Below are 21162 nucleotides of genomic sequence, written 5' to 3' on the forward strand. Positions count from 1 at the left end.
TGCAGTGAGCTGAGATTGTGCCACTGCACTCCAGCCTGGGCGACAGAGCGAGACTCCATCTCAAAAAAAAAAAAAAATCTTCCCTTAGGAAAACACTGAAATCCATACATTTCTTCTTCTTCTTTTTTTTTTTTTTCCTCTCGAGACATTGTCTCACTCTATCGCCCAGGCTGGAATGCAGTGGCATGATCATGGCTCACTGCAGCCTCCACCTCCTGGGCTCAGGTAATCCTCCCACCTCCACCTTCCAAGGAGCTGAGACTACAGGTGCAGACCGCCACGCTCAGCTAACTTTTTCTATTTTTTCTAGAGACAGGATTTCTCTATTGCCCATGGCTGCCTAGGCTGGTCTTGAACTCCTGGACTCAAGCGATACGCCTGCCTCGGCTTCCCAAAGTGCTGGAGTTACAGGCATGAGCCACCATACCCAGCCTCATACATTTCTTTTTTCTTTTTTTTTTTGAGACAGAGTCTCATGCTGTTGCCAAGGGTGGAATGCAGTGGTGCAATCTCAGCTCACTACAACCTCCGCCTCCTAGGTTCAAGCTATTCTCCTGCCTCCGCCTCCCAAGTAGCTGGGATTACAGGCATGCGTCATCACACCTAGCTAATTTTTGTATTTTTAGTAGAGACAGAGTTTCACCATGTTGGCCAGGCTGGTCTCAAACCCCCAACCTCAGGTGATCCACCTGCCTCAGCCTCCCAAAGTGCTAGGATTACAGGTGTGAGCCACCGTGCCCAGCCCATACATTTCTTAAGAAAAGGTTTGACGGTTAGATTCCAAGCAACCAGTGCAAATATGGAAACACATCAGTTACTGAATTCAGTATCAGTAAACTAAAATTTCTCCCATATAATAAAGAGGATACTGTGCTTAACTATGTTGTAGGAATATAGATGATTATTTCCTTTTATGTACTTTCCTTCCATGTTTCCAAAAATATCAGTAGAAAGACCTTTGTGAGAAGGGAAGGGGAATGAAGAGCATTTTGTAATGTGGTAACAGTATCTTGATACTTTCCTAAAGAAATGGTTCTCAAAGTATGATTGGATCACCCCAAGAGGACCCCAAGACCTTGCAGGGCATCCGCAAAGCCACAACTATGCTCAGAATAATACTAAGACATTATTTGTGTTTTCCATTCTCATTAGCTCATAAGTATGGAGACTTCCAGAGGCTACGTGGCATGTGACAACATAACAGACTGAATGACGAAGCAAATTACAGAATCTAGCCATCTTCTAACTAAGCCACATGTCAAAAAAATTTGCAAAAATGTTGAACAGTGCCTCTCTTCTCACTAATCTTTTTAATAATCATTTTTCATAAAAAATGTTACTCAGGCCAGGTGCGGTGGCTTACACCTGTAATCTCAGCACCTTGGGGGGCCGAGGCAGGCAGATCATGAGGTCAGGAGATCGAGACCATCCTGGCTAACACGGTAAAACCCCATCTCTACTAAAAATACAAAAAATTAGCTGGGTATGGTGGCACAGGCCTATAGTCCCAACTACTTGGGTGGCTGAGGCAGAAAAATCGCTTGAACCCGGGAGGCAGAGGTTGAAGTGAGCCGAGATCACGCCACTGCACTCCAGCCTGGGTGACAGAGCAAGACTATCTCAAGAAGAAAAAAATAAATGTTACTCATCTTAAAATGTAGTAAATTTACTTAATGAATTAATATAAAAATGTCTTGGCAAAATGCAGCAGTTCACACCTGTAATCCCAACACTTTGAGAGGCTGAGGCAGGAGGATAACTTGAGCCCAGGAGTTTGAGACAAGCCTAGGCAACACAGCAAGACTCATCTCTACAATAACAAAAAATAAAAATTAGGGCCAGGCGTGGTGGCTCACGCCTGTAATCCAGCACTCTGGGAGGCTGAGGCAGGCAGATCACCTGAGGTCAGGAGTTCAAGACCAGCCAGGCCAACATGGTGAAACCTCGTCTCTACTAAAAATACAAAAAAATTAGCCAGGTGTGTGGTGGCAGGCACCTGTAATCCCAGCTACCTGGGAGGCTGAGGCAGAAGAATCACTTGAACCCAGGAGGCAGAGGTTGCAGTGAGCTGAGACCACACCATTGCACTCCAGCCTGGGCAACAAGAACAAAACTCCATCTCAAAAAAAATAAAATAAAGTAAAAATTAGCCAGATGTGGTAGCACATCCATGTAGTCCCAGCTACTCGGGAGGCTGACGTTGGGAGGATTGCTTGAACCTGAGAGATCAAGGTTGCCATAAGCTGTGGTCACACTACTGCACTCCAGCCTGAGGACAGAGTAAGACCTTGCTGAAAAAAAAAAAAAAAAAAAAAAAAAAAAAAAAAAACAGAAATCTCAATTGTAATGTCTTTTTTTTTTTTTTTTTTTTTTTTTTTATTGAGACGGAGTCTCGCTCTGTCACCCAGGCTGGAGTGCAGTGGCGCAATCTCGGCTCACTGCAAGCTCCACCTCCCGGGTTCACGCCATTCTCCTGCCTCAGCCTCTCCGAGTAGCTGGGACTACAGGCGCCCGCCACCACGCCCGGCTAATTTTTTGTATTTTTAGTAGAGACGGGGTTTCACCGTGGTCTCGATCTCCTGACCTCGTGATCCGCCCGCCTCGGCCTCCCAAAGTGCTGGGATTACAAGCGTGAGCCACCGCGCCCGGCATCTCAATTGTAATGTCTAATACAGTAAATATCAATAGATTTAAGCCACATAAACAAAAGCTTTTTGGAGTCCTTGATAATTTTTAAGAATGTGAGGAGTCCTGAGACCAAAATTTTTTAGAACTTTGCCCCAAGTAACATTCAATTGTAGGTTTCACTTCACATCCCAAGATAACAAAAATTCTAAACAGCACAGAAATGCAGTAACCATGTTTTTGGAAGATGATTAAAAAATATTCCAAAATTGATTGTGGTGATGGCTTCACAACTCTGTGAATATACTGAAAATCACTAAATTGCACACTTCAAATGGGTGCATTATATGGTATATAAATTATATCTCAGTAAATTTTCCTTTAAAAAGTTTTCACGAGCCGGGCGCGGTGGCTCACACTTGTAATCCCAGCACTTTGGGAGGCCAAGGCAGGCAGATCACGAGGTCAGGAGTTCAAGACCAGCCTGGCCAATATGGTGATACCCCGTCTCTACTAAAAATACAAAAATTAGCTGGGTGTGGTGGTGCACACCTGTAGTCCCAGCTACTTGGGAGGCTGAGGCAGAATTGCTTGAACCCAGGAGGCAGAGGTTGCAGTGAGCCAAGAGCACACCACTGCACCCCAGCCTGAGTGACAGAGTGAAACTCCGTCCAAAAAGAAAAAAAAAAAAGTTATCACCAATAAAATTCATGAGGCAAAAGAGTTAATTTCAATTAATCATTATCAAACACATCAAAAATACACTTATCATGATGTATGAAAAATGCTCAACATCTCTAGCCATCAAGGAAATGCAAATTAAAACCACAATGACATATCACCTGAAGCCTGTTAGAATGGCTATTATCAAAAAGATGAATAATAACAAGTGTTGGAGAGGATGTGAAGAAAAGAAAACCCTGGTACACTGTTGGTGGAAATGTAAGTACAGCCATTTTGGAAAATAGTATAAAGGTTCCTCAAAAAACTAAAATTATAATTACCATATGATCCAGCAATCCCACTTCTGGATATATATCCAAAAAAAATTTAAATCAGTATGTTGAAGAGATATCTGCACTCCCATGTTCATTTCAGCATTATTCACAATAGCCAAGATAGGGAAGCAACTTAAGTGTCCACAGATGAATGAATGGACAAAGTAAATGTGATATATATATATATATACATATATATATATATAAAAATACTATACACACGGCCAGGCGCAGTGGCTCATGCCTGTAATCCTAGCACTTTGGGAGGCCGAGGCGGGTGGATGGCTTGAGCTCACGACTTCATGTTGCCAGCCTGGGCAACATGGCAAGACACCATCTCTACACAAAATACAAAAATTAGCCAGGCATGGTGGTGCAAGCCTATAGTCCCAGCTACTTGGGAGGCTGAGGTGGGAGGATCACTCGAGCCTGGGGAGTGGAAGTTGCAGTGAGCCAAGATCGTACCACTGCACTCCAGCCTGGGCAACAGAGCGAGACTTTGTCTCACACACACACACACACACACACACACACACACACACACACAAAAGGAAATAAAAAAAGAAATACTTGGCTGGGCGTGGTGGCTCATGCCACTAATCTCAACACTTTGGGAGGCTAAGGCAGGAGGATGGCTTGAGCCCAGGAGTTCAAGACCAGCCCTGGCAACACAGCGCAACCCCATCTCTAAAATACAAAAACACACATTAGCTGTGCATGGTGCTGCATGCCTGATATCCCTTGACCTGGGAGATCAAGGCCACAGTGAGCTCTGATTGTGCCACTACACTCCAGCCTGGGTAACAGAGCAACACCTCGTCTCACAAAGAAATAAAATAAAAATAAATTGAAATGACTGTGTGAAATAACTTACAAAAATAAAAATAAAAAATAATACACAAATAGATACCATACAAATGTTACCAATACATAATGAGTGCTATAAAATCAGAAATGAGAAACTACCAATCACAAATGTATAGGGAAAAAATTAAGTGCAGTTACATAAGAAAATAATTTACCTTCCAAGAGTTTTTGACATGATGTATTCATCTCTTAATGCCTTAGGATAAACTGACTGATCATCTACTGTCAGATCAAAAAAGACAAAAACTAAGGAAAAAAAGAGTAGAAATGGGTTTCATTAATTTATTCATAAGAGGAGATCATTGATTCTAAAATTTATTAGTCATATGTAATATAAGAATTGTTTTTAACTACATTTAACATGTAACCTTAAGGAAATTAGTATGTATGTAATACAATAGGTATTAGTAGGCTAATACATATTGTACAGCCCTTGAGAAATAAATGGTAGTCAAATTTCATGCTTCAATGGAACTATAAGCATCACTCTGAAAGTAGTGCAAAAAATCCATAACATAACATTATTTATATTCCTTGACCTCAGAATATTGATCAATTACACTAATATAAAATGTCCATGCAGATTTACAACAGGCCCAGAATCAAAAAGCAATCAATCAGTCTGAGCCTAGAAAAAATGGTCTAGGCAAGTAAATATCCCAATGAAAATCAGGCCATCAGTATCACCATACTAGTATTATCATCTCTCAGCCACTTATACCTTTATATATCCAGTATTAAGTATTTTATAGTGCAAACCATATTCAACATATTTGTAAAGCTAGGTAAATAACATTTTCTAAACAAATTCCCTTTTTTCTCCATTATTTGGGCTGTATCTAAAAAAAAGTAATTTTGTTTGTTTGTTTGTTTTTGAGAGAGTTTCACTCTGTTGCCCAGGCTGGAGTGCAGTGGCATGACCTCAGCTCACTGCAACCTCCACCTCCCAGGTTCAAGCAATTTCTGTGCCTCAGCCTCCTGAGTAGCTGGGATTACAGGCGCACAGCACCATGCCCGGCTAAGTTTTGTATTTTTAGTAGAGACGGGATTTTACCATGTTGGCCAGGCTGATCTCGAACTCCTGACCTCAAGTGATCCACCCACTTTGGCCTCCCAAAGTGCTGGGATTACAGGAGTTAGCCAATGTGCCCACCCAAAAAAAAAAAAGTAAGACAACTACTTTTTAAATTCTATAACCCAGGACAGTGCTGATCATTTAATAATTTAACCACCCACGTGGGCCAAGCCTGTAATAAATTATCAAATATTTCTTTTTTTTTTTTTTTTTTTTTTGAGACAGAGTCTCGCTCTTTCACCCAGGCCGGACTGCAGTGGCGCTATCTAGGCTCACTGCAAGCTCCGCCTCCCGGGTTCACGCCATTCTCCTGCCTCAGCCTCTCGAGTAGCTGAGACTACAGGCGCCCGCCGCCGCGCCCTGCTAATTTTTTGTATTTTTACTAGACATGGAGTTTCACCATGTTAGCCAGGATGGTCTTGATCTCCTGACCTCGTGATGCGCCCGCCTCGGCCTCCCAAAGTGCTGAAATTACAGGCGTGAGCCACCACGCCCGGCCCAAATATTTCAATTCTACAAAGTCATCAATGATTAATTTGCAACTGCCTATGCTATCTTGAAAGAGTGAAATTTGTTAAGACCCTTGAGTTTCTCAGATCTCAGGTGACAGGTTTTGACCTCCCTAGAATAACCTAAAGATCCAGTCTCTGGTACAAATCTGAGCCACCTGAGTATATTTCATTCCAGGCTGGTACACAAGAGGCAGGCACTTGTCTGGTGACAGAGACCTGCTGGCCACCCAGCCACAAGTGTCCCTCTATGCTTGTAGCTATTCATAACCCTGTATGTTCCAGTGGCATCTGAGAACCTAGAAATTTGATGGGCTCTCATGATGTATTTCTCCTGTCAAGGTTTACTTCAAGGGCTCAAACGCCATTGTCCACACAAGTCAGGAAGGTAACGTAACAGGGTCAGGCTGTGTTGAGTTTAAGACACCACGGAGAAGTGGGGAGAGAAAACACACCTTCCATCTAAGGGAAGCAGCCTCTACTCAGTGCCTACAGATCCTCAGGTTGTGGGACTGTAGACTCACTGTGGCCACATATTACAACTTCTCTAAGACATCTGGATGTTCACATTACCACTGTAAGTATCAGTAAATGCCTAATAAAATATCTGTAGACCAAATGCAGCCTGCAGAAGACCAGTCTGACCTACTTTATTAAGGGTCACCTTTAGCCTATATGACATCTTTGTTCAAATTAGAGAAAACAGAGATTTATTGTACAACATGGTGATTGTAGTTAACAACAATGTACTGTTTTTTGTTTGTTGTTTGTTTGGGTTTTTTTTTTTTTTTGAGACGGAGTCTCGCTCTTGTCCCCCAGGCTAGAGTGCAATGGCGCGATCTTGGCTCACTGCAACCTCCACCTCCTGGGTTCAAGCGATTCTTCTGCCTCAGACCCCTGAGTAGCTGGGATTACAGGTGCCTGCCACCACGCCCAGCTAATTTTTGTATTTTTAGTAGAGACGGGGTTTCACCATGTTGGCCAGGCTGGTCTCGAACTCCTGACCTCAGGTGATCCGCCCGCCTTGGCCTCCCAAAGTGCTGGGATTAAAGACATGAGCCACCGCGCCCCGGCATATTTTTGAAAATCAGCTGAGAGAATAGATTTTAAGTATTTTCTCTATAAAAAAAAAAGATAAATATATGAGGTAATGCATGTTAGCTCAAATTAGCCATTCTACAATGTATACACATTTCAAAACATGTTGTACATGATAAATATATATAATTTTTTCGAGACACGTTCTCACTCTCTTGCCCAGGCTAGAGTGCAGTGGTGCAATCTTGGCTCACTGTAGCCTTGACCTCCCAGGCTCAAGCAATCCTCCCACCTCAGACTCCCAAGCAGCTGGGACTACAGGAACATACCAGCATGCCCAGCTAATTTTTTTATGTTTGGTAGAGATGGGGTCTCACTGTGTTGCCCAAGCTGGTCTCAAATTCCTGGACTCAAGCAATCTTCCTGTCTTGGCCTCCCAAAGTGCTGAGATTACAGGCATGAGCTACCACGCCAGCCTATAATTTTTATTTATCTATTAAATAAATTTTTTAATGTTTATTTATTGTTTTAAAAAGAGGAAGAAAAGTGCCCTTTGGGTAGACCAATGAGAAGAAGGTGGCACACAGCTTGTCAAGGAGAGGACAGACCAAATTTCAGCACCCAGTTGCCTCCTCCCCTAGGAACCCACAAACAGCAAAACCTAAAGCAGCTGCCCTGACTGTAACTGTCAGATAGAAAACAAAATAGTCGCCGGGCGCAGTGGCTCACGCCTGTAATCCCAGCACTTTGGAAGGCCGAGGCGGAAGGATCAGGAGGTCAGGAGATGGAGACCATCCTGGCTAACACGGTGAAACCCCGTTTCTACTAAAAATACAAAAAATTAGCCAGGCGCGGTGGCGGACGCCTATAGTCCCAGCTACTCGGGAGGCTGAGGCAGAAGAATGGCGTGAACCCAGGAGGTGGAGCTTGCAGTGAGCCGAGATCATGCCACTGCACTCCAGCCTGGACGATAGAGCCAGACTCCGTCTCAAAAAAAAAAAAAAAGAAAAGAAAACAAAATAGTCAAAATAGTCAGAAACAGGAAAAACTAAGTTAATCATAAAATGTACTTCAGGATGCCCAACATAGGCATAGTTCCAAGATACCAGACTGAAGACTGACTGCATGAAAATCCCTTAGGCATGACTTTATTTTATTTGGTTAGATGGGGTCTCACCATGTTGCCCGGGCTGGAGGGCAGTGGCTATTTACAGGCTCAATCATAGCTCACTGTAGCCTTAAAATCCTGGGCTCAAGGGATCCTCTAGCCTCACCTTTCTGAGTAGCAGGGACTACAGACTCATGCCACAGCCCCTAGAGGCATGATTTTTTAAATCCCTACCAGAATCCGGAGAAGAGTGCTTATATGAACCTTTACTTTCAAAATGTCTCGCACACACATAGACACCCTCCAAGTCATTCGACTCTCAGATAAGTTTGGGCATGAGCTACCATGGTTTCTCTAAAGAAAAATAGTATTCCTCCTGTCTAATCACGCTGAGCTACTTTTAACTCTATGGGTTGTTTTTGTCAGGTATCCTTTCTAGATATTACCCTGAAAAACAATTGTTCATTTTAGATGTTATTTTCATAGTTTTAGAAATGGATGCTTATAAAATGCTACTTGACGAGGTTGATAAACATCTCCACTTGCGCAGGATAACCATGTAGTATTTACAAAGGTAGAAGCTCTAATGTGAGCCTCTTCCAGAAGCACTCATAGCCTAATACCTGGCATATAAAAGGAGCTCAATAGGCCAGGCGCGGTGGCTCACGTCTGTAATCCCAGCACTTTGGGAGGCCGAGGCAGGCAGATCACGAGGTCAGGAGATCGAGACCATCCTGGCTAAAACGGTGAAACCCCGTCTCTACTAAAAATACAAAAAATTATGTGGGCGTGGTGGCGGGCGCCTGTAGTCCCAGCTACTCAGGAGGCTGAGGCAGGAGAATGGTGTGAACCCAGGAGGCGGAGCTTGCAGTGAGCCGAGATCACGCCACTGCACTCCAGCCTGGGCGACAGAGCAAGACTCCGTCTCAAAAAAAAAAAAGGAGCTCAATAAATGTATACAGAAATAAATGAATGGGGCTGGACGTGGTGGCTCACACCTGTAATCCTAGAACTTTGGGAGGCCAAGGCAGGCAGACTGCTTGAGCTCAGAAGTCTAAGACCAGTCTGGCCAACAAACCCCGTCTCTACCAAAAATACAAAAAATTAGCCAGGCGTGATGGCATGTGTCTGTGGTCACAGCTACTCAGGAGGCTAAGGTGGGAGGACCACTTGAGCCCGGGAGGCAGAGGTTGCAGTGCCACTGAACTCCAGCCTGGGAGAGAGAGTGAGACCATGTCTTGAAAAAGAAAGAAAGAAAAAAATGAATGGAAAAAATGAAGAAAGGAAAGAATGAGGTGAAGCGGAAGGAAAAATGAATTAATGGCCTGAAACAACAATTCATAGATATCTAAGACTGATGTGGTATAAACTGAATCAATCAATGAACTATAACTTATTTTAATCACCATGATAATTCAATTAACAGTATATGGGCCAGGAGGGGGCTCACGCCTGTAATCCCAGCACTTTGGGAGGCTGAAGCAGGCAGATCACGAGGTCAAGAGTTCAAGGCCAGCCTGGCCAACACAGTGAAACCCCATCTCTACCAAAAATACAAAAAAATTAGCTGGGTATGGTGGCAGGAGCCTGTAATCCCAGCTACTTGGGAGGCTGAGGCAAGGAGAATCGCTTGAAACTGGGAGGCGGAGGTTGCAGTGAGCCGAGATTGCATCACTGCACTCCAGCCCAGGTGACAGTGCAAGACTTCATCTAAAAAAAAAAAAAAACACAGTATATGGCATTACATAAAACCAATTAAACCTTAAAACCTTAAAAATCTGTCTGGATGGAACTTTTTCATAATTTTACAATGCAACTAGGACGACAAAGTTGAATCTTGATTGCTAACTTACTCATCTTTTTTTTTTGAGACAGAGTTTCATTCTTGTTGCCCAGGCTAGAGTGCAATGGCACAATCTTGACTCACTGCAACCTCCGCCTCCCGGGTTCAAGCGATTCTCCTGCCTCAGCCTCCCGAGTCGCTGGGATTATAGGCATGTGCCACCATGCCCGGCTTATTTTGTATTTCTAGTAGAGACAGGGTTTCTCCATGTGGGTCAGGCTGGTTTCGAACTCCTGACCTCAGGTGATCCATCCGCCTCAGCCTCCCAAAGTGCTGAGATTACAGGTGTGAGCCACCACGCCCGGCAACTTACTCATCTTTACTCACTTAAACCATACTCTGTAAGGACAGGACAAATTTTCCTCCTATGAGAGAGTGGAAAAAAAAAAATCCAGTAACCATAAGATAATAATATTACCTTTATTTCTGCTTAGTGAAAGTGCAATTTCAGAATTGTTATTCAAAGGACGGCGTTTTCCTTTCCCTACAAGCTCTGTATTTACAAAGGTTCCATTGCCACTGTGATCTTCTATGTATGCAATGTAAGAGTTTTTAGGACCCACTTCCTAAAATAGAGAACATTTTATTTCAAATTTTGAACAGCAGAGATTTATAGTGGGAAAATACCGAAAAACAATGACCAGATTACCAGCTCTCCTAGATACATGGGTATTTGTTACCTACCCTGAAAATCCGAAAGTGTTTCTTGCTATACGTCCGGTATTTATCTGTTCTTTTCAGCAGTGGTTCATCAAAGCAATATTCACAGCTTTTGTCCCTCCCAAACCAGTAGTTGTCATTCACACATTCTGTAATACAAAAGCATGCATCAGAGGGCTCTTGAATTTCATGTATCAAATGTTTAAAAATTGCTCATAAACGCTAATTGTAGGAAAATAGCCTAAGAAGGCAATCAGAATTATCAATCTGCTTATCAAGATTTTATAAGATTAAAAATTAGGAGAGAAAAAACAACATTTACCAATGAGTTTAACAAATGGCAGTTTATCTATAACCACATGGCCAGGTGCAGTGGCTCACACCTGTAATCTCAGCCCTTTGGGAGGCTAAGGCAGGAGGATCACTTGACCCCAGGAGCTCATGACCAGCCGGGGCAACATAGGGGGCGCCCATCTCTACCAAGAATTTAAAAATTAGTCTGGGCAACATGGTGAAACCCTATCTCTACAAAAAATAAAAAATCAGCAGGATGTGGTGGCAGGTCCCTGTGGTCTCAGCTACTCAGGAGGCTAAGGTGGGAGGATCGCTTGAGCCCAGGAGGTCGAGGCTGCAGTGAGCTGAGATTGTGCCACTGCACACTAGCCTGGGCGACAGAGTGAGACCCTGTTTCAAAAAAAAAAAAAAAATAGCCAGGTGCAGTGGCTCATGCCTGTAATCCCAGCACTTCGGAAGGCTGAGATGAATGGATCACGAGGTCAGGAGTTCAAGACCAGCCTGGCCAAGATGGTGAAACCCTGTCTCTACTAAAAATACAAAAATTAGCTGGGTGTGGTGGCGGGTGCCTGTAATCCCAGCTACTCAGGAAGCTGAGGCAGAGAATTGCTTGAACCCGGGAGGTGGAAGTTGCAGTGAGCCGAGATTGCGCCACTGCACTCCAGCCTGGATGACAAAGCAAGACTCCATCTGAAAAAAAAAAAAAAAAAATTAACCAGATGTGGTGGTGCATGCCTGTAGTCCAGCTACTCAGGAGGCTAAAGCAGGAGGATCACTTGAGCAAGATAAGTTGATGCTACAATGGGCCGTGATCCTGCCACTGCACTCCAGCCTGGGCAACAGAGCAAGACCCTGTCTCAAAAAAATAAATAAATATTTAATATATATTATATATTTATTTTGTATTTATTATATATTATATATAATTTGTATTTATTATACATAATATATAATTTGTATTTATTATACATATAATATACAAATCTATAAGTTGTCTTAAATATAATTATATATTTAGACATAATTTAACATATATTATATATTTATAATATGTTAATTATATCTAAATATATAATATATAATAATCTATTAATATATTATATGTATTTATATACACACACACATACACATATATATATAAAACCGTGAAATAACAAATAGTCATTAAAAGTTCTCCAGTAATTTTTTTTTTTTTTTTGAGACGGAGTCTCGCTCTGTTGCCCAGGCTGGAGTGCAGTGGCGCAATCTCGGCTCACTGCAAGCTCCGCCTCCCGGGTTCACGCCATTCTCCTGCCTCAGCCTCTCCGAGTAGCTGGGACTACAGGCGCCTGCCACCACGCCCAGCTAATTTTTTTGTATTTTTAGTAGAGACGGAGTTTCACTGTGGTCTCGATCTCCTGACCTCGTGATCCGCCCGCCTCAGCCTCCCAAAGTGCTGGGATTACAAGCGTGAGCCACCGCGCCCGGCCTCTCCAGTAATTTTTAATGACTTGGAAAATTACTTGCAATACAGTAATTTCCTGCTTATTACCTTCCTGAGGTTTTCCACAACACTTAGCATAAAATCTGCACTCTTCCTCACGGCCTACTAGATGCTCAGGGTCTGGCCCCTGCCACCATTCCAGCCCCACCTCATACCCCTCTCCCCTTGCTCATGGCACCCAGCACCACTGGCCTCCTTTCACTGCCCCCAAGAATGCTGGGTTCAATCTGCCTTGTGGTCTTAGCACTTCTTCCCCAACTACACAAATGGCTCATTCCACCTTGCCTTTTGTATAGATACTATCTACACAATACTATCTGCCTTTTGGACTTTACTATCATCTCCCACTCAGCTTTCTTTCTTTGAGATGGAGTCTCGCTCTGTTGCCCAGGCTGGAGTGCAGTGGCATGATCTCAGCTCACTGCAACCTCCACCTCCCAGGTTCAAGCGATTCTCCTGCCTCAGCCTCCTGAGTAGCTGGGACTACAGGCACATGCCACCATGCCCAGCTAATTTTTTGTAATTTTAGTAGAGACGGGGTTTCACCATGTTAGCCAGGATGGTCTCGATCTCCTGAACTTGTGATCTGCCCGCCTCGGCCTCCCAAAGTGCTGGGATAACAGGCATGCGCCACCACGCCGGCCTCCCGCTCAGCTTGTTATATAAACATTATTCACCTGTTATCATAATGTTATCCTGTTTTATTTCTTTTTGGGTATGGGCCACGGCTGGAAATTACCTTGCTGATTTGTATATTTTCTCCCCACCTCCCTGCATTAGAATATAACCTCCAAGGGGGCAGCTGGAGACCTCTTGTTTAACAGTACAACTCCAGCACTTGGGATATTGCACATGGCAGGTAATTAAATGTTCATTGCAAGACAGACTAGGGAAAATATTAACTCCTATCAGGAAAAGGAATAATTTCCCTAATAAATGTTAGGTTCCTATAAATCAACGAAAACAATAAACAGTCCAGTAGAAAAATGGGTAAAGGATATGAAAAGATAATTTACAAGAAACAGAAATACATCTGGCTCAAACATATGAAAGGTGGCCAAGCTAAACCAATATAAGAAAATTTAGAAATCAAAAACACATGAAGATTTCATGTTTTACCTATTAGATTGGCAAAAATTCAAAAGTTTCATATCACCCAGTGCTGGCAAGAGGTATGAAAAAGTGGGTACTCTCATACAATGCCATTGGGAATATAATTTATACACACATTGTCTATAATTGTCTAGGGAGGACAATTTAGCAAGATCTATCAAATTACATATGGGCTGGGCACGATGGCTCACGCCTGTAATCCCAGTACTTTGGGAGGCCAAGGAAGGAGGATCACTTGAGCCGGAAGGTTGAGACTGTACTGAGCTGTGATTGCACCACTCACTCCAGAGTCAGAGTGAGACCCTATCTCTAGAAAGAAAAAGAAAATTAACAAATCCAAATTTAGTTAGTTAAAAAGATCAACAAGTTGGCAAACCTTAGACAGATTGAACAAGAAAAAAAGAGACAAGACTCAAATTACTAAAATTAGAATGAGAGAGGTAATTACTACTGATCTGACAGAAATAAAAATAATTTAAAAAGAATAATTGAGCCGGGCACGGTGGCTCACGCCTGTAATCCCAGCACTTTGGGAGGCCGAGGCGGGCGGATCATGAGGTCAGGAGATCGAGACCATCCTGGTTAACACGATGAAACCCTGTCTCTACTAAAAATACAAAACAATTAGCCGGGCGTGATGGTGGGCGCCTGTAGTCCCAGCTATTCGGGAGTCTGAGGCAGGAGAATGCTGTGAACTCGGGAGGCGGAGCTTGCAGTGAGCTGAGATCACGCCACGGCACTCCAGCCTGGGTGACAGAGTGAGACTCCGTCTCAAAAAAAAAAAAAAAAAGAATAATTGAACAATTGTGTGTGACAGTATTAGATGACATAGGTGAAATGGACAAACTCCTAGAAAGATACAAACTACCAACACTAACACAAGAAGAAACAGAAAATCTGAATATACTCATAAGAAGTGAAAAGACTGAATGATAATCCTAGCACGTTGGGAGGCCAAGGCAGGCGGATTGCTTGACTTCAGGAGATCGAGACCAGCCTGGGCAACATGGCAAAACCCCGTCTCTACTAAAAATGAAAAAAAAAAAAATTTAACCAGGTGTGGTGGTGCGCACCTGTAGTCCCAGTACTCTGGAGGCTGAGGCACAAGAATTGTTTGAACCTGTGAGGCAGAGGCTGCAGTGAGCCAATATCGTGCCACTGCACTCCAGCCTGGGTGACAGAGAGAGACTCTGCCTCCAAAAAAACAAAACAAAAAAAAAGACTGAATGAGTAATCAAAATATCCCTACAAAGAAAAGTGCAGTCCCAGATAGCCTCACTTTAGCTTGAGCAACATAACGAGACCGCATCTCTATCAAAATAAAAAAGTTAGCCACACATGGTGGCACATGCCTGAGGTCCCCAGCTACTTGGGAGGCTGAGGTAGGAGTTGGGCCTGGGAGGTCATGCCTGCAGTGAAACGTGATCGTGGGTAACACTCCAGCCTGGGTAACAGAGTGAGACCCTGTCTCAAAAAAAAAGAAAAAAGAAACACATGGCTGGCTTCATTTTAAATTCTATCAAATATGTAAAGAACTAATACCAATTATTCTCAAACTTTTCAAAGAAATTCGGAACGGAACACTGTCAACTCATCTATGAGGCCAGCAATACCCTCATAGCAAAACCAGACAGAGACATCACAGTAAAACCACAAACCAATATCCCTTGTGAATATAGATATAAAAATCCTCAACAAAACAGTAGCAAACTAAATCCAGCAACACATAAAAAAGATTACAAATGACCGAACAAGAATTAACCCAGGAGGCCGGGTGCGGTGGCTCACGCCTGTAATCCCAGCACTTTGGGAGGCCAAGGCGGGCAGATCACGAGGTCAGGAAATCGAGACCATCCTGGCTAACACAGTGAAACCCCGTCTCTACTAAAAATACAAAAAATTAGCCGGGCGAGGTGGCGGGCACCTGTAGTCCCAGCTACTCGGGAGGCTGAGGCAAGAGAATGGCATGAACCCCAGGGGGCGGAGCCTGCAGTGAGCCGAGATCGCGCCACTGCACTCCAGCCTGGGCGACAGCGAGACTCCGTCTCAAAAAAAAAAAAAAAAAGACTTAACCCAGGAAAGCTTGGTTGGTTTAACATCTGAAAACCAATTAATATAATACACGATAACAATAGAATATAGGAAAATAGACACAGAAAAAAATTTTGGCAAAATGCAACACCCTCTTATAACAAAAAATACTCAGAAAACTAGGAATAGAAGGAAACTCCTTCAACCTAACAAAGAACTTTTATTTTATTTATTATTTATTTATTTATTTTTAATTTAGAGACAAAGTCTTGCTCTGTGGCCTGCAATCATAGCTCACTGCAGTCTCCAACTCCTGGCCTCAAGCACTTCTCCTGCCATAGGCTCCCAAAACACTGAGATTATAGGGTGAAAGAGTCAGAGTACCCAGCCAGAAAGAATTTTTTTTTTTCTTTTGAGTCAGAGTCTCGTTCTGTCGCCAAGTAGCTGGGACTACAGGCTCCTGCCACCACACCCGGCTAATTTTGTTTTTGTATTTTTAGTGGAAACAGGGTTTCACCATGTTAGCCAGGATGGTCTCGATCTCCTGACCTTGTGATCCGCCCACCTCAGCCTCCCAAAGTGCTTGGATTACAGGCATGAGCCACCGCACCCACCCCAGAAAGAACTTTTATGAAACATCCACGGCTTAGTCTTCAGATATCAAAGAGGAGAGAGGAGAGAGGAGGAGAGGAGAGGAGAGAAAAGAGGAAAGAAAAGCGGAAGGGAAAGCGGACAGGACAGGACAGGACAGGAAAGGAAAGCGGAAGGGAAAGGAAAGGGGAAAGGGGAAAGGGGAAAGGAAAGGAGAAAGGAAAGGAAAGAAAGGAAAGGAAAGGAAAGGAAAGGAAAGGAAAGGAAAGGAAAGGAAAGGAAAGGAAAGGAAAGGGGAAAGGAAAAGGAAAAGGCAAAGAGAAAGGGAAAGGGAAAGACCCACAGCTAACATCATACTTAGACTGAAAACTGGCCGGGGATGGTGCCTCACACCTCTTATCCCAGCACTCTGGGAGGCTGAGGCAGGAGGATCAGATGACAGCAGGAGTTCAAGATCAGATTGGGTAACATGGCCAGACTCTGTCTCTACAAAAAGTAAAAATAAACAATTTAGGCCCGCCACAGTGGTTCACGCCTGTAATCCCAGCACTTTGGGAGGCCAAGGCAGGTGGATCACCCGAGGGCAGGAGTTCGAGACCAGCCTGGCCAACATGGTGAAACCCCATTTCTACTAAAAATACAAAAATTAGCCAGGCATGGTGGCATGAGCATGTAATCCCAGCTATTTGGGAGGCTGAGGCAGAATTGCTTGAAACCGGGAGGAGGAGGTTGCAGTGAGCCGAGATCACGCCATTGCACTCCAGCCTGGTGACACAGCGAGGCTCCGTCTCAATAAATACATAAATAAAACTCAAAATGAATAAAGGATCTTAATTAAACATAAGAGCTAAAACTAGGCCAGGCACTGTGGCTCATGCCTGTAATCCCAACACTTTGGGAAGCCGAGATGGATGTATCACTTGAGCTCAGGAGTTTGAGACCAGACTGCCACATGGTGAAACCCCATCCCCACCAAGAATACAAAAAGTTAGCTGGGAGTGGTGGTGCACATCTGTGGTCCCAGCTACTCAGGAGGCTGAAGTGGGAGAATTGTTTGAGCCTGGGAGGCAGAGGCTGAAGTGAGCTGAGACTGTGCCACTGCACTCCAGCCTGGATGACAGAGTGAGATCTTGTCTCAAAATAAATAAATAAATAAACAAACAAACAAAAATTTTTAAAAAAAGGAATTAAAACTATAAAATTTTAGAAGAAAACATAGGTATAAATAATTAACAAATAATAATAATAAACAGCCTCAGCCAGACGTGGTGACTCGTGCCTGTAATCCCACCACTTTGGGAGGCCAAGGCAAGCAGATCACCTGAGGTCAGGAGTTTGAAACCAGCCTGGCCAACATGATGAAACCCCATCCCTACTAAAAAAATACAGAACTTAGCCAGTCACGGTGGTGGGCACCTGTAATCCCAGCTACTCAGGTGGCTGAGGCAGGAGAATGGCTTGAACCCAGGAGATGGAGGTTGCAGTGAGCCAAGATCATACCACTGCACTCCAGCCTGGGTGACAGAGTGAGACTCCGTCTCAAATAATAATAATAATAATGATAAACAGCCTCTATTTATTCAGCACCTACTTTATGCTGGTCATCCTATCAGGATTTTGTTTGTTTACTTGTCTTTTTTTGTTTTTCCTTTTTGTGGAGAATGGGGTCTCGCTATATTGCCCAGCAGGTCTCAAACTCCTGGGTTCAAGCTATCCTCCCACGTCTGCTGCTCTAAGAGCTGGGATTACAGTTGTGAGCCCCTGCGCCCAGCCTGTTTTATTACTTTTAAAGGTGATGTATCCCATTTAGCCCTTTCTCACCATTTCTATTTCCCACTCATCTAAACCTATAGGCCTATCTGAAAAAATATATTGTATTTTATTTGTTTATTTTTTGGAGACGGAATCTCGCTCTGTCACCCAGGCTGGAGTGCAGTAGCACGATCTCAGCTCACTGCAACCTCTACCTCCCAAGTTCAAGCAATTCTCCTGTCTCAGCCTCCTGGGTAGGTGGGATTACAGATGCCTGCCACCATGACCCGCAAATTTTTTTCTTTTTTTTTTTCTTTTTTTGAGGTGGAGTTTCGCTCTTGTTGCCCAGGCTGGAGTGCAATGGTGCAATCTCAGCTCACTGCAACCTCTGCCTCCCGGGATCAAGCGATTCTCCCGCCTCAGCCTCCTGAGTAGCTGGGATTACAGGAGCCCGCCACCATGCCCAGCTAATTTTGTATTTTTAGTAGAGACGGGGTTTCTCCGTGTTGGTCAGGCTGGTCTTGAACTCCCGATCTCAGGTGATCCGCCCATCTCGGCCTCCCAAAGTGCTGGGATTACAGGCATGAGCCACCACGCCTGGCCTAATTTTTGTATTTTTAATAGAGACAGGGTTTCCCCATGTTGGCCAGGCTGGTCTCAAACTCCTGACCTCAGGTGATCCGCCTGCCTTGGTCTCTCAACGTGCTGGGATTACAGGCATGAGCCACAATGCCCGGCCTGAAAAATATATTTTAAACCAGTAAAAAATAGCTTCGAGTGTCTACTTATAAATTTAAAGTTGTATATGTGGAATGCAGGTATATTGTTTCTCCATTTTTTATAGTTTTTTTAAGACATCAAAGTTAGACATGAAATAAAACAAGGATGGTGAGTGACAAAACACAAAATGATACATCAGTCCTTCATTTCTTTATATTAACATATTCTATCCTATTAATGCCAAGTTCAAATTTGTTTATTAAAGAGGTCATTGTAATGTAAGAGAAAGGAAAAAAAAACATCATTTTTTTTGGCTGGAGTGCAGTGGCGCAATCCTGGCTCATTGCAACTTCTGCCTCCCAGGTTCAAGCAATTCTCATGTCTCATCCTCCTGAGTAGCTGGGATTGCAGGCATGCACCACCACACCTGGCTAATTTTTGTATTTTCAGGAGAGACAGGGTTTTGCCATGTTGCCCAAGCTGGTTTCGAACTCCTGGCCTCAAGTGATCCTCCCGCTTCGGCCTCCCAAAGTGCTGGGATTACAGGCGTGAGCCACCATGCCTGGCAATGTTAAAATACACATATGCATATTTTATTTTATTTTATTTATTTTATTTTTTATTTTTATGGTTTTTTTGGTTTGTTTTTTCCGAGTAGTGGATACAGGAGCCCGCCACCACCCGGCAATTTTTTTGTTTTTTAGTAGAGTGGGTTTCACCTGTTACCAGGATGGTCCACCCGCCTCGGCCTCCCAAAGTGCTGGGATTACAACAAGCGTGAGCCACTGCGCCCGGCCCACATGCGTATTTTAAACATATGCATAGCGAAACTTACTATTGGCACCAGGAGGTGTCAGAAAGGGTCAACATGTTTAAATCACAAGGTTGGCTATTTTGAGACAAAAACAAATAACAAGTAGTCAACAAATGGCCATCTCTATTCTGGACAGCTCTGATTCTCTGAAGCTGTGGCAAACCACAGCAGAGGTTAACTAATGAAGCTTTTGTGATTAGGGGATAATGTTTGCAAGTTTGCGTGAATCTGCATTTTTCTAGGAAGAGGGTCCAAAGCTACCTTCAGATCCCTGGATGGACAGCACATTGTAAATGTCCAATTAATATTTGTTGAAAGAATAAATGAATGGAATCCACAGCAGGTAATAGCCAGGGCAACACCCAATACTGCCTCTTTGGTTTTACCTTTTATCACATTCAAACTCCAGAATTATTCAAAGAGTGGCTCAAGCATTCTGCTGCAACTAACTAAGGCAGGAAAATAGGGTCTGAAGGCAGGGAATCTATGGCCAATTCACGCAAACTTCCTGGAATAGCCGGGCACGGTTGCTCATGCCTGTAATCCCAACACTTTGGGAGGCCGAAGCAGGAGGACCACTTGAGGTCAGGAGTTCGAGACCAGCCTGGCCAACAGGGTGAAACCCTGTCTCTACTAAAAATACAAAAATTAGCCAGGTGTGGTGGTGTGCGTCTGTAATCCCAGCTACTCAGGAATCTGAGACAGGAGAATCGCTTGAACCCAGGAGTCAGAGGCTGCAGTGAGCCGAGCCGAGATGGAGTCACTGCACTCGTCTGTGTGACACAGCAAGACTCCGTCGCCAAAAAAAAAAAAGAAAAAAAAATTCCTGAAACTAAATAAAAAGGAAGAATTTGCACTCTGGCCTATGATCCATCCATTCTAGGACCTTCATTTGCATAAGGCGCCAATCCACACCAGTCTTGGAATGGCCGAGGTCCAGTTCGCTTTGGCCTCTAATGGGCTGTGAGCCAGCCCTTCATTTACATAAGATGTAACCAATGGGAGACCTCTAGAGGGTACTTGAACCCCAGAAGACTTTGCTACCAGGGCTCTGCAGCCACTTGCTCAGGCCTGCTCCCATCTTGCGACAGGTACTTTAGCTTCTATTGCCTTCCACTTCAATAAATCTATGCTTTCATTGCTTGTTCATGCATGATGTTCAATTATTTGTTCAACGTGCCAAAAACCTGGGCAACTCCAATCAGAACCTTCCACCTGGTAACACAACAACTTTCTGTAAGTGTTTTTCTAAACATGACACTATACAACAAAGGGTCTTACCAAGATTGGCAAATCCATCCTGAAGGGCCCATAATCGAGCCCAGGGGGCAGGGGCAGGCTCCTCAGGTTCTTGGTCCTCAGGTTCTTGGTCCTCAGGAATAGAATAGAGTTCCTGAGTGGACACTGTCTCTAAGGAGCTCAGTGTCCCAGAGCTGGAGTGAGAGGACTGGCTGGAGTTTGGCATCGTGCTGGTAGAGGAGCTGGATATGCCCTGGGATTGTGAGGAGGAGCCTTGGGACTGGGTAACACTGCCATGGGGCTGTGAACAGGCACTGCTGCCATGGGACTGCTGAGCCTCAACATCCGACTCCCGAGACATCACGACCTCAAAAAGAAAGTGTCCAACAACAAAGGTGAGTT

At 43.9% G+C, this 21162-nt stretch overlaps 1 protein-coding gene across 1 annotated transcript in view; it reads right to left on the reverse strand.

Annotated features, from left to right (window-relative positions):
- Window positions 1–21162, reverse strand: part of CHEK2 (checkpoint kinase 2) — a 55825-nt gene that overhangs the window by 27665 nt on the left and 6998 nt on the right. The window contains exons 2-5 of the mRNA XM_032138366.2: window positions 20803–21127; window positions 10748–10872; window positions 10482–10629; window positions 4646–4736 (exon numbers count right to left, since the gene is read on the reverse strand). Coding sequence (XP_031994257.1) covers window positions 4646–4736; window positions 10482–10629; window positions 10748–10872; window positions 20803–21121 — 683 coding nt within the window. The 5' untranslated portion in view covers window positions 21122–21127. The remainder of the gene's footprint in view (window positions 1–4645; window positions 4737–10481; window positions 10630–10747; window positions 10873–20802; window positions 21128–21162) is intronic.

Source organism: Hylobates moloch, unplaced genomic scaffold, assembly GCF_009828535.3.
Source record: "Hylobates moloch isolate HMO894 unplaced genomic scaffold, HMol_V3 SCAFFOLD_19, whole genome shotgun sequence".
In the NCBI taxonomy this organism is placed as follows: domain Eukaryota; kingdom Metazoa; phylum Chordata; class Mammalia; order Primates; family Hylobatidae; genus Hylobates; species Hylobates moloch.